This window comes from Rhinoraja longicauda, chromosome 10 (genome assembly GCF_053455715.1).
Source record: "Rhinoraja longicauda isolate Sanriku21f chromosome 10, sRhiLon1.1, whole genome shotgun sequence".
NCBI lineage: Eukaryota > Metazoa > Chordata > Chondrichthyes > Rajiformes > Arhynchobatidae > Rhinoraja > Rhinoraja longicauda.
In genome coordinates, this window is record NC_135962.1 from 28,530,415 (window position 1) to 28,544,932 (window position 14,518).

The window sequence follows — 14,518 nt, forward strand, 5'->3', positions numbered from 1 at the left end:
CAAAAAGACCAATTTTGCTCCTCCTCCCATGGGCTCTGTTTTGTTATTTTTTATATTTTATAACTTATTAGATTGTGCCAACAAGAAATTTATATAAGGATTGAAGTGTTAATACTTTGGGGGGCAGAAAATATGTAAAAAACAGAATGGTCCCAAGAACACTGTATGTTTTTATCATATCTGAATATCCCAATACAATTTAGTCCCAAACTAAATTGGTGCTGTTGAAATGTAATCACTGTGGTTATGCAAAAATCGTTGTCTCCAATGTTATACAGAGCAAGCTCCCACAAAATCCAAATTTGATTTTATTAAGAAAGTCTGCCTTGGTAAAGCTGATTAAATTATCCATTTTAATCAGCACAATGCACAAAGGTCCATTGCTCATCTTTGAGTAGTGGTATGGAATCCTTTATCCCGAAGGTACAAATTTATCATCCAAAGTATGCTCTATCATTGTCAGCCATTGATCAAATCTCTGGAATAACTCACAATCTTCTGATTCAATCGTAGCTGAGACCCTAACTATCTGGATCAGTGAAAGTCATATTCTTGATTTTGGTCAGATGTGCCAATTATAGTTGTACCTTAATGTTCATTAAATTCCAGTGGACCTCTTTACTGATATATCTCAAAAGTATCCACATGCATGACAAAGAAACAAAGGTGAAGATGCTGTTCCAAACTTATGACATGTGTAAATTTTTTATTGTACAGGAATACATTAATTATAGACATTTTCAAACTAGCAAATGATTTGAATTGTTAATACTTCATTTAGAACTGTTGCTGATAGAGTTTTCAAACTAGAGCAAAGCAAGACCATCACAGTGACTAGCAGATCGCTGGGGAGTGTTGTAGAGCAGAGGGATCTAGGAGTGCACATACATATTTACTTGACGGTGGTGTGTCAGATGATCAAGAAGGCTTTTAGCACATGGGCCTTCATCAGTCAGGGTATTGAGTATAGAAGTTAGGAGATTATGTTATAGTTGTACAAGACATTGATGAGGCCACATTTGGAATATTGTATTCAGTTTTGGTCACCCTGTTATCAGAAAGCTGTTGTTGAGCTGAAAGGATACAGAGAAGATTTACAAGGATGTTGCCAGGACTTATGGGCCTGTGCTATAGGAAGCAGGCTGGGATTTTATTCCTTGGAGGGCAGGAGGACGAGGGTATACGATAAGGTGTATAGGATCATGAGGGGATTAGATAGTGTAAATGCACAATCTTTTACCCAGAGTATGGGAATTAAGAACCAGAGGACATAGGTTTAAGGTAAGGGGGGAAAGATTTAATAGGAACCTGAGGGGCAACGGTTTTACATATTGTGTAGTGGGTGTATGGGGCGAGCTGCCAGAAGAGCTAATTGAGGCAAGTACTCTCACAACATTTAAAAGACATTTGAACAGGTACATGGATAGAAAGCTTTAAACGGATATGAACCAAACGCAGGCAGGTGGGACTAGTATAGGTGGGGCATGTTGGTTGGTGTGGACAAGTTGAGCCGAAGTGCCTGTTTTCACACTGCATGACAATGTCTATGATTCTATGACTATGAATCTATAACTATTTCTAAGGGTAGTCCTGTATTTTTCCACCAAAGATAATACGAAATTGATGCTGAAGGCACGCAGGATAGGGTTGTACAAAAGAAAAGAAGGTATACTTTGTATCCAAATGAGTACACATTTCACACTTTTAGTGACTCCAAACTAGCCTCCAAATGGCATACTCTGTGGAGCAACAGCCCATTTGTATTCTGCACAATTTTCCAGCCAAGAGTTGGCAAATTTGAAGGTGGCATCACAGATATATAAATAGGCTTTATCACATTAGCCTTCATCAGTTAAGTTGAAAAGGGTGCAGAGAAGATTGAGAAGGATGTTGCCAGAACTCAAGGGTTTGAGCTGTAGGGAGAGGTTGAGCAGGCTGTGACTCTATGCCCTGGAGCGCAGGAGGATGATGTGATCTTTTCGAGGTGTATAAAATCATGAGAGGAATAGATCGGGTGGATGCACAGAGTCTCTTGCCCTGAGTGGAGGAATCAAGAACCAGAAGGTATAAGTTTAAGGTGAAGGGGAAAAGATTTTATAGGAATCTGAGGGGTAACTTGTTCACGCAATGGGTCATGGGTGTTTAGACTGATTGAGAATGATCAACCATGATCACATTGAATGGCGGTGCTGGCTCGAAGGGCTGAATGGCCTACTCCTGCACCTATTGTTTATTGTCTATTGTCTATTGTAGATTAGACATGTTGGTCGGTGTGGGCAAGTTGGGCTGAAGAGCCTGTTTCCATACTGTATGACTCTGAGTCTCTGTGACTCTGACTAACTTTCAGGCAGGTGATCCAATGTTTCCTAAGCTTTCCACAAGAATGTATACAATGATCAAAGTGGCTTAAACTTTCTCTCTACCTCATGGAGGAATTATTTTCCAAAATTTCTTAGCAGGGGACTTCAGTCACGAATTTGCAAAGAAGAGAATGACATTTCCCCTCCAGAAATGTACCCATTCCTTAATATGAGTTGATAGTGACAGGTAGCCAATACACAGCAGTGTCCAACACTGCTAAATTTAGGCATGCCTCAGTCAAAGAACTCTGGTCAAGGGCGGGATCATTTTAAATGGTCTCCTCAAAATCAAATGGGATCCAAAACTAATTTCAGCTCGCTTTCAACTATAAAGTTCAAAACCAGTTGGCTCATCTATCCCCTCTTTTAACCAGCTAAATGATCAGTGAAGGATCTATAAATATCCATAAAAACATTTATTAAAACTTTAGGAACATACAACCAGTATAGAGTTCGTGCACCGAGGTACAGTGAAAATATTTTGTTGGGTGCTAACCAGTCAGCGGAAAGACAAAACGATTACAATCGAGATTACATGATTACAATCGAGACCCAAGCAATGCAGATATTTATCAAGAAAGAGCATTTTTAAAATATTACATATTTAATTTGAGATTTGTTTTCAGTTACATTATTTTTACTTCAGAAAATTGTACAATATAATTTAATTTTTGAAATTATCTGTCATTTACAATACATCTGATTATGTATTTGTGAAGCAAAATACATTGAATGTATTTGACTTTAATTGTGTAATAAAAAGGGGGCATGCCAATTTTTATATACATTTAATTTACATACATGAAGAAGAAACTAATATATACTTTTAAACATATTTAAACATATAGTGCAAAACTATGGAATTCATAATTTCAATTGTTCAGGATAAATATATTGATGTAAAAGTTTGGAAAAATAATTATTTTGTCCAATGAATACATTTTTGAAATTACAGCAAAAAACAATTCCTATTATTTCTATATTAATTCCTATTATTACTAGCAACAGAATTGCTTTCTTTGCTGCTCAGATCTATTTTTATCGGGCCAGATTTATCTAGTTTAGTTGGGAGCTATAGCGTGGCAACAGGCCGTTCAACCTATTGAGCTCACTCGCGTGTCTTTCAGTGTCCTGTGGTGTAAATGAAAGTCCATGTCAGGAATTGCATTTAGGTAAATTTTGAGAATGATGCATTTTATTGCTGTATGAACTTTTCACAATGATCACTTCCTGCCACACCCGAGATTTTACTTAACTCAGGCATTCGGCTATGAACTGAACATGGCTTTAATCCCTCTAAGTTCAATCTAATGATTTATTTAGGTGAAATCTAATGAACTTCTATTGAATTTTAACGATTAACTTTCTGAAAATTCCTTGTTTTGACATTTTGGCCTCACCTTTGCATGAGACGTGTCTAGAGGGAACACCTGTCTAGTGCTGCATCCAGCCTTTTGAGTGCTTTCGCATACTCACTCATGCCCAACGAAAATGTCTGCCTGATACACGCTCATCTTTTTATGAAAACATTGGCTGCAGGTTGGCCATCAGTGCTGTTATCCCTCTTGAGTACCCGATATCCATCTATTTAGTTGATGCTGAAGAAGACTGCATTGAAATGAATAATATGAAACTGGTTAAAACATGAAACAGGCAATGACTAATTTTGTGAATCATTTCTCCTGAATATATTGTGTTACATTTCTCGCCAGTATGTTGAAATAATGATAAAATACTGCTTATGGTGTTATCATTACTGAACTCTAATAATCTGACGTTTGGTATTTCTCTCTCTCTCTCAGTCGCATTGTTACTTTATTAATCATGTTGTGTTATATACTTTCATCGTCCAATTTAATGAAATCTCATTGACTAGCTTTAAGTTTTAATTTTGTTTTAACAAGCCATTACTTTTTCCAGTCAGTATTCATTCAGGGATACATATTTTATTTATATAATGCATAATGCATTTTTAATTCTGCTTTCCAGCCTTTTCGACTTTGAATCAGAACACCAGGAGCTGTGGGATTGGCTGATTGACATGGAATCCATAGTGATGGACACCCATGACCTGATGATGTCAGAAGAGCAGCAGCAGCATCTTTACAAGGTTAGAGCCTATGTTACTGTCTTTATGTGGATATGGAAAATCTGATTATCCTGACAAGTCTTTCTCTCGGAGGACATCTTGACGTTCATTGCATATATCATGCTGCCTATTAGAATTCCCTTCCCTGTCCCCAACTTCATTTCCACCTCCTGTGTGCCTGCAGAAAGTGTGGACATCATAATTGCCAAAGAGTTCCCTTTATCACATTCGATTAAGTTTAATTTTATAAAGAACTGAAGAATCCTTCCCGTAGAGGAGCCGAAATAAAGGAGACAGGATTAATAAATAGACTGAAACAGAATGAATAGTCAATGCAAGTACGGACTTTACTTTACAGCATGTGATTTTATTTGAGGCTTCAGACAGATTAGTCTGCCCTTCAGAAGCTGTAAGAACAAAATTTGCCAGGAGTATGGTTTATCATTCAATCGATACCAGTCAGCTTTCAATGAATTTTTATCAGTTATAAATAGGGCAGCCTCTATTGCATTGAGTTGTTATTTCACATAAGATTAAAACACATTTTTTAGACTAATATTAATCTGAATTTCTACAAAAAGAGAAATGAGGAATGTATATTTCAGCACCTTTCCGTTCCATAATCTATTAAATTCTCTATTTTGTAAGATATTACCTTATTCTTTTACTGATGAAAACAATCTCAAAGCTTATACTAGAGCTATGATGGCACTTTAAAAAGAAGGTGTAATCTGTTCGAACATTTCAGGGGTTATTTTCAGACAAATCTCCACAGCAGTAAATCTGCCTCGTTTAGGCTACTTTTTATTGTTGTAATTCTGACAGTTGTCATCCCTGAATTGCTTTGAACATATGGCACATTTCAAAGAGCAGATTGCGAATCGTAAAGGAAAAAATTAATAACCACCATCAGAATTGACAACAGGATAATGACAAGAAACAACCACCCTCTGGCTCTTCTGGTAATTTTTCATTTTTATACAAGGAATGGAAATTCAAGGTCAAACAGAAGCCTACCTCTTATCTTAGTGGCTTCATCGGAATTTACTATCATTTTAAAGAGAGGCAGTCGGAGAAATGTCTCAGGTCTAGGTTTGTGTATTATCAGCAAAAGTAATGGAAGCAGCTACGGGCATTGTTTGTCACACAGCCGGTGGGGGGTGAATGCCACTAATCCGTAGCTGATGTACAGGGGTGATAGATAAGGGGCAATCAGATTTTGTATTTTCAAGAAACCGTGAGGAAAACAAACAGACCATGTGCAGGAACAGCCCTGGGAGAGAAGCAAGGGTAGCTGCGAGAGCAAATCACACATGCATTCTCCAGGGGCATAGCTACATACACGAAAAGAGAATTTTTGAAGCACAGTAGTAAGCATAAAGGAGTTTGTATTCTTTGATTTTTATTTGAATGCACCATGTTTGGGGTCCTTCTTTTACCTGGAGAAGCTGGCATGCTGCTAATTAGTGGTGGGCAGTGAGGCACTGAAAGAAGCAATTCCTTTAAACTTCAAAGTAGCCCTTAGCAGAGGAGGGCTTGTTCAGAAGAATCAAGCACACTGCTTCATTTGCTGTTACTATCATCTCACAGCTTCGTTCTTCACCTCCACTGAATCTATCTTTAGAATCTCCTTTACTTAGTTCTTGTTTTTTGTTAACTGCTAATATAAAGGTAATTTTTTTTCCTTTTTTTCTGAAAAGACAGAACATTTTCAATTCTGAAATTTAAAGGAATATCACACCATCTCTGAGTTTTTCCAACTGAGTTATTTACACATAGATCTTACAGAGGTATTCAAAGATGCCACCATTTTGTAACTGTATTTTTTTTCCTCTCAAAGAATAAGAACTTTCTGCTGTTTATCTTTTTAAACTACATTTCCATCGGTGACAAATAGGGAGAAAGAGCAACATTTTTGTTTCTGTGGTATTTTCTGGTGCTTCCAATGGGGGAGGGGTGGGAGAATCAAAAAAAAAGTTCAAACTTCCAATTTACCTCCCCTAAAGATATGCCATTCTGATGTTGCCTTGCACCTGTGTATAAAAGGTTGATTTGTTTATTGAAATAATGTAAAGTGATTGGCTGTTGAGGGGTATTATTCCATAGCTTAGTGCTGTGCTCTAAAGCTGTCATTTGAATTTCAGTTGCACCAACATCCACATTCTCATAGAACATGCATTGACCCATCTACTAATGGGTTGATTGTAAGAAAACAAAGGTTTTGTATTGGAATGAGATCCTTGAGCTATCCACTTAATAGCAAACCTTTGAATTTGCTCTCCATAGCAAATTGAAGGAAAAGCTCATAGAAAGAATCGTTTTTTAAAAAAGCAGATGTACAAATACTGGTTTATTGCATTTCCATGGTGTTTTCAAGATACTGTTGTGTTTATCTTATCGTGATGCATAGTCGTGATTAATTTTACTTTTGCAACATGGTCTAATGGCGGTGTTGTATATTGCATTCTTAATTAAGTTTGTGTGATTACCAATCCCAAGTGGTTTTATTCCTGTTGAAAATATGCCCTGCCTCCATTTTACGGTTTTAGTGAAGCACATTAATTCAAAGTTAAATAGCTCTGAAGAATGGCTCTGCTGCTATGTTTTCCCCAAGTTTCCTGTCTTCTTTGATATGTCACCAAAAGACTAGTCTGAATCTTTAGCAAATTTTCTCTGTCTTTGGAAATGATTCCTCTGGCTCCAACCTTTCATCAAGCTGCCAGCTATTGTTATTGCTTGTGTCATTATGCATCTGATTTTATTTTGTCAAGGCGTAGGCCAGCACTTATCATGCTACTTTGCCAGCTTTTAGAAGCAAGTTTCAAACTATTTCCAGATTATGCATTTTGTTCTCCTACACATAGACTTTCACCACAGAAGTATTTGCATAGTTTAAGATGCACTTATTGCATTACAGCCAAATTATTGTGGCAGTTTCAGAAGCATGTTTAATATAGTCACTGAAGCTTTTCAGTGTCAACTATCATCAACTGTGCGTGTTGTCATTTTATAAGTGCGTGATGTTATTCCAACTCCACTAACTCTGACTTCACTCAATTTAGGAAGTTCAATCTGACTGCAGCTAGATTTTTCTCTTCTGGTAATCACTATTACATTAATGTTCAATACAGTTGCTGACATTTTCTGCAATATATTAAATTCCAATACATTGGAAACTTAGCCCAAGTTATGAGTTACCTTTGATTTTTGTCATCAATTCAAAGAACTTGGTTGTGGCCAGAAAAAACATAAGTTTAATACACGAAATGAATGACATACACCGATCAGCCAAAACATTATGTCCACTGACAGTCGAAGTGAATAACATTGACTCGCAGGGAGAGGAAGCAAAAACGTGGTCGGAGAGCGGGGGTGCAGGCCAGGCTAAGGAGGGCCCCACAAAGACCATCCTTACCAAGCATCTTTCTCGCCAATGTCCGGTCACTCTCCAACAAGCTGGATGAGGAAAGGCTGTGGATCAACACCCAGCGATCCATGAAAGACTGCTGCGCGCTGATCTTCACGGAGACGTGGCTCAACACGCTGGTCCCCGACGGGGCTGTGGAGCTAACAAACCGCTCACTACATCGTGCTGATAGAACAAAGGACTCCGGTAAGAGCAAGGGCGGTGGGCTCTGCATCTACATTAACAATGACTGGTGCACCAACCACTCCGCAATAGAGAGCCACTGCTCCCCAGACCTGGAGTACTTACTGCTCAAATGTAGGCCATTCTATCTGCCGCGGGAGTTTACGGTGGTCATCATCATGGCCGTATACATTCCCCCACAGGCTAATGCTAACCTAGCACTAGCACAGCTGCACTCGGCCATCAGTAAGCAGCAGGATGCCCACCCCAACGGTGCCTTCATTGTTGCAGGGGACTTCAATCAGGTCGACCTACGAGCCTCGCTCCACAAATTCCATCAGCATGTGCAGTGCCCTACCAGGGGCTCAAACACACTGGATAAGGTGTACACCAATGTAAAGGACGCCTACAGAGCTCTCCCCTGCCCACCCCTGGGACAATCCGATCACCTCTCACTGCTTCTACTGCCATCATACAAACCCCTCATCCGCAAGACCAAACCCACAATAAAGACGGTCAAAATATGGCCCGAGGATGCCACCCTACAACTCCAGGACTGCTTTGATCGCTCCGACTGGGACCAGTTTGCACAGCAGGCGACCTGCGGTTCAGAGGTAGACTTGGAGGAATACGCATCCACTGTGCTCTCCTACATCAACTGCTGTGTGGAGAATGTTACGGAGGACAAGGAGATAAGGATGTTCCCAAACCGGAAACCCTGGATGAACAAGGAGGTACAGAACCTGCTGAGGGCACGCAACATTGCCTTTAAATCTGGTGACACTTCAGCATACACTGTTGCCAGATCACACCTGAACAAAGGTATTAAAAGGGCCAAAGACACCCATAGGCAACGGGTGGAAGACCACTTCAACACCACGGACACCAGAAGCACGTGGCAGGGTGTCAGGGATATCACTGGCTACAAGAGCAGCCCTGCCTGCCCCCACAGCGATATGGCACTGACCAACGAGCTTAACACCTTCTTTGCCCGCTTTGAAACTGGCAAAACCACCTTGAGTGAAAGAACCCCAGCCGAGGCGGTGGGACAGGTCTTGCAACTGAGCACACAGGAGGTACAACGCGCTCTGCAAAGGGTCAACCCACGCAAGGCTGCAGGACCGGATGGAGTTCAAGGAAGGGTACTGAACAGCTGACTGAGGTATTCACCAGGATCTTTAACCTGTCATTATCTCTGGCTACGGTCCCCAAGTGCCTGAAGTCGGCTATCATAGTTCCGGTGCCGAAAAAAGCAAAGATCTCCAACCTGAACGACTACCGCCCGGTTGCCCTAACGCCGATAGTCATGAAGTGCTTTGAGAGGCTGGTCCTCTCACACATCAAATCCAGCATCCCTGAATCACTGGACCCACATCAATTTGCATACAGGGCAAATAGATCCACAGAGGACGCCATCTCTCTGGCTCTTCACACTGTCCTGACTCACCTAGAGAGACAGGGCACGTACGTGAGGATGCTATTCATAGACTATAGCTCCGCCTTCAACACGGTCATCCCCACCAAGCTCATCACCAAACTCCACCAGCTAGGCCTCAGCTCGTCATTATGTGACTGGATCCTGGACTTCCTGCTGGAACGACCGCAGGCAGTGAGAATGGGCCCGCACCTGTCCTCCACTATCACCCTGAGTACCGGCACACCACAGGGCTGTGTTCTGAGCCCCATGCACTACTCCCTCTTCACACACGACTGTGTTCCTGCATTCGACACCAACACCATTGTCAAGTTTGCAGATGACACAATGGTGATCGGGCTGATCACCAACGGGGATGAAACAAACTATAGAGCGGAGGTGCAGAACCTGGCGGACTGGTGCTCGGATAACAACCTGTCCCTAAATACCACCAAGACCAAGGAGCTGATCATCAACTTCCGTAGGTCACATAACGGGGAATATGCCCCGATCTCTATCAACGGGGACAGTGTGGAGAGAGTGTCCAGCTTCAAGTTTCTGGGCACTCACATTTCGGAGGACCTAACATGGTCCAATAACACTGCTGCGCTGGTCAAGAAGGCACAACAAAGACTGTTTTACTTAAGAACACTGAAAAAGTTTGGTCTACCCCAACAGCTGCTGACGACCTTCTACCGCTGCACCATCGAGAGCATCCTAACGCATGGCATCCCTGTGTGGTACCTCAGCTGCACGGAGGCAGGAAGGAAAGCTCTACAGCGGGTAGTCCATAGAGCTCAGAGGGCCATCGGAACACAGCTACCAGACTTAGAGGGCATCTACAACACACGATGCCTCAGAAAAGCCACCAGCATCCACAAAGACTCTTCACACCCCTGCAACAGTCTGTTCGAACTCCTTCCATCGGGCAGACGATACAAGGCCTTCTACGCTCGCACCTCCAGACTCAGGAACAGCTTCATCCCCAGGGCCATAGCTGCTATGAACCGGTCCTGCTGAGCCGGATGGCCACAACGCATAGATCAACTTGCACTTTACCCTGTCCAAAACTGTTACAACTGTTTCGTTTCGTTGGGTTGCTACTGTCTAAATTACTTAAATTATTGCATCGTATGGGAGGCGCATTCCCAATCTCGTTGTACCCCTGGGTACAATGACAATAAAGATATATTGTATTGTATTGTATTGTATTGTATTGTATTATTTTGTTACAATAACACCTGTCAAGGGATATATTAACAGCAAGTGAACAGTCAGTTCTTGAAGTTGATGTGTTGGATGCAGGAGAAATGGGCAGGAGTAAAGACCCGAGCGACTTTGACAAGGGCCAAATTGTTATGGCCAGACGGGTCAGAGCATCTCTGAAATGGCAAAGCTTGTGGGGTGCTCCCGGTCAGCAGTGGTGAGTACCTACCGACAGTGGTCCAAGGAGGGACAAACCACAAACCGGCGACAGGGTGCTGGGTGCCCAAGGCTCATCGATGTGCGAGGGCAACGAAGGCTATCCCGTCTGGTCCGAACCGACAGAAGGCCTACTGTGGCACAAGTCATGGAAAATTTTAATGGTGGTCACATGAGGAATGTGTCACAATACACAGTGCATCGCACCCTGCTGCGTATGGGGCTGCACACGGAGGACCAACAGCATATTAGGCAGGTGGTCATAATGTTTTGGCTCATCAGGTCGCAATGTTTTGGCTGATCGGTGTACACATTCAGACACAAGTATGTTTATGATGATTTTGTTTTTCAGTAAAGTTGGCACATACTTTGGTCATATTCTATCAATGTTTTTTAAACGTATCAATTAGTATTTCATCTCCAGTAGAAGGATTAAAACATAAATTCTTGGCATTTTGGAAGAAATGAGAGAAGAAACCAAGTGCAAGGGTCTAATCATATCTGAACTTCTTATGAGACATTATCTATAACCTTTTGGGTACTCTGTACCCAGGGTACTATTGTGTCAGTGTTCTTGGACAGAAATGCCAGAACTGTTCATTGCTTCAATTTGAAATATTAACCTACATTTCTGTTGCAGTTGCTGATTGATCAACTCTACATTCACAGTTTTTTTTAAATTTCAGATTTTGAATTATTTAGCTCTTACAGATTTAAAACTTATTTTTTGCTTGATGCATCAGTTATGCAGAACCCGATTTAGTTGAAATTACAGAATAGTGGTCAAGAAGGCTTTTGACATATTAGCCTTCATCAGTCAGAGTTTTGAAGTGGCGATGTTATGTTACAGCTGTACAAGGCACTGGTGAGGCCACAGTTGGAGTATTGTGTTCAGTTTTGGTTACAATGCTATAGAAAATATGTTGTTAAGCAGGAAAGAGTGCAGAGAGAATTTACGAGGATGTTGCCAGGACTGCAGGGTCTCAACTACAGGGAAAGACTGGGCAGGCTAGGACAGTATTCCTTGGAGGATGAGGTGATCTTATAGAGGTGTAAAAGATCATGAGGGGGATAGAGTATATGCACAGTCTTTTACCCAGAATAGGGGAATCAAGATCCAGAGGACAGGTTTAAGGTGAAAGGGAAAGATTTAATAGGAATCTGAGGGGCAACATTTTCATACAGTGGGCGGTAGGTATCTGGAATGAGTTGCTGGAGGAGCAAGTTGAGGCAGAAACTATAGCACCATTTAAAAGTCATTTGAACAGGGAAATTGATAGGAAATGTTTAGAGGGATATGGGCCAAGTGCAGGCAGGTGGGATTAGTGTAAATGGAGCACTTTGGTCGGCATGGGCAAGCTGGGTTTAAAGGCCTCTTTCCGTGCTGCATCACTCTATGACTCTAATTATCTCTTATCACTGCAAAATTTACAGCATGTTTTTAATATGTACTCTGTATTGGGTGGTTCAGCAGATTAGTTTGGTCCAGAATCATGATACATAGTTAATTATAATAATGCATGTGAACTGGAGTGGAACCGTTTTTACTCTCAAAACCCGAGGTCAGTTCTCAGTTCTCTATTGGGGCTAATGTGACCTCTTAATTTCTGCTTCTACACCCTGTTTTATGGCAACCAAGGATCTCTCGTACCACCTCAAACCTCTTAGTCAGGTAGCTGGAGCATTCTTGTTGATAGACACTTATGAAATCCTATCAATGTTATTCTATTGTTTATTTAGTTTGGAGAGTAGTACAGCATGGAAACAGGGCCTTCAGCCCACTGAGTCCATTGATCACCCATTCACACTAGTTCTATATTATCCAACCCATGCATCCACTCCCTACATATTGGGCACTTTTTTTACAGAGGCCAACTAACTGATAAACTCTCACATCTTTGGGAAGGCAGGAACAGGGTACTGATTGAGAATGATCAGCCATGATCTCATTGAATGGTGGTACTGGCTCGAAGGGCCGAATGGCCTACTCCTGCACCTATTGTCTATTGACCTGGAGAAAACCCATGCAGTCACTGGGAGAACATGCAAATTCCACGGAGGCATCACCCGAGATCAGAATTTGGTACTGTGAGAAAGCAGTTCTATCAACTGCACCTTTAACCAAAATATGTGCTCCTCCAGAGGAACAATTGAGATGATCAATTCTGCTCATTACCGAATTTTCACTGCGAATGGATGTTTGGTCTTGAGGCTCTATATCGAGCTTCTGAATCATGCTGTTGTGCTTTTCCCTATGTTTTGCAATGACAGCCATTAGCAAGTGATGTGACTCCTGTTCATTCTGCAATGAAAACGTGCATGCATCTTGTAGAATGCCAGTTTGTTCGCCTTCTGCCTTGCTTAAAAAAGTGGTTATGTTTGATAGGATTTATTGCAAATTTCAACCATTCAGCTTTTAACATGATATATACATTTCATCCAAGTCTAATGCTGGGGAGGCGGAGTTAATTATGAAGACTGTAAACAGTTCGTAGGTTTGGTTTTCCTCCCTTCTTGACAATGATTCCTGTTTAGCATATGTCAGTGACATCATCTTTCAGTGCCTTGACCAAGTGGCTATTTCTCACATGGCAAACATGGTATACTTTAACAGTTAATTTAATTTTGACGGGATGGGGGAGGTATGTGGCAGGTGGCGGTAGAAGCATCACAGATAAGTCAAACCCAACTATTACTTAATGTTTAATGTGCCTGGAGAGTAAATGGATATCACTCAGGTCTTGGTGCTCAGACTAATTTATTTCACCTCTAGCCCAGGAGCATTTAAATCATTTCCAACATTGCTACTTGAAATCTGGCCCAGATCAACTGAGGCTCACTGTAGTCTGTAATTAAAAACATAGAAACATAGAAAATAGATGCAGGAGGAGGCCATTTGGCCATTTGAGCCAACATCGCCATTCATTGTGATCATGGCTGATTATCCACAATCAGTAACCTGTGCCTGCCTTCTCCCCTAGCCCGTGATTTCGCTAGCCCCTAGAGCTCTATCTAACTCTCTTTTAAATTCATCCAGTGAATTGGCGTTTACTGCCTTCTGTGGCAGAGAATTCCACAAATTCACAACTCTCTAGGTGAAAAAGTTTTTTCTCATCTCAGTTTTAAATGGCCTCCCCTTTATTCTTAGACTGTGGCCCCTGGTTCTGGACTCCCCGTACATTGGGAACATTTTTCTTGCATCTAGCTTTTCCAGTCCTTTTATAATTTTATATGTTTCTATAAGATCCCCTCTCATCCTTCTAAATTCCAGTGAATACAAGCCCAGTCTTTCCAATCTTTCCTCATATGACAATCCCGCCATCCCGGGGATTAACCTCGTGAACCCCTGCCTCAATAGCTTGCACTGCCTCAATAGCAAGCATGTCCTTCCTCAAATTAGGAGACCAAAACTGCACACAATACTTCAGATGTGGTCTCACCAGGGCCCTGTACAACAGCAGAAGGACCTCTTTACTCCTATACTCAAATCCTCTCGTTATGGCCAACACGCCATTAGCTTCCTTCACTGCCTGCTGTACATGCATGTTCACTTTCAGTGACTGGTGTACAAGGACACCCAGGTCTCGTTGCACTTCCCTTTTTCCCAATCCGACACCATTGAGATAATAATCTGCCTCCTTGTT

The 14,518-nt window shown here is 41.5% G+C and overlaps 1 protein-coding gene across 2 annotated transcripts in view; it reads left to right on the plus strand.

The window, feature by feature from the left end:
* Positions 1-14,518, plus strand: part of akap6 (A kinase (PRKA) anchor protein 6) — a 291,928-nt gene that overhangs the window by 178,650 nt on the left and 98,760 nt on the right. For both annotated transcript variants that reach the window (XM_078406526.1, XM_078406527.1), the window contains exon 11: positions 4,350-4,470. In XM_078406526.1, the coding sequence (XP_078262652.1) occupies positions 4,350-4,470 (121 nt within the window). The remainder of the gene's footprint in view (positions 1-4,349; positions 4,471-14,518) is intronic.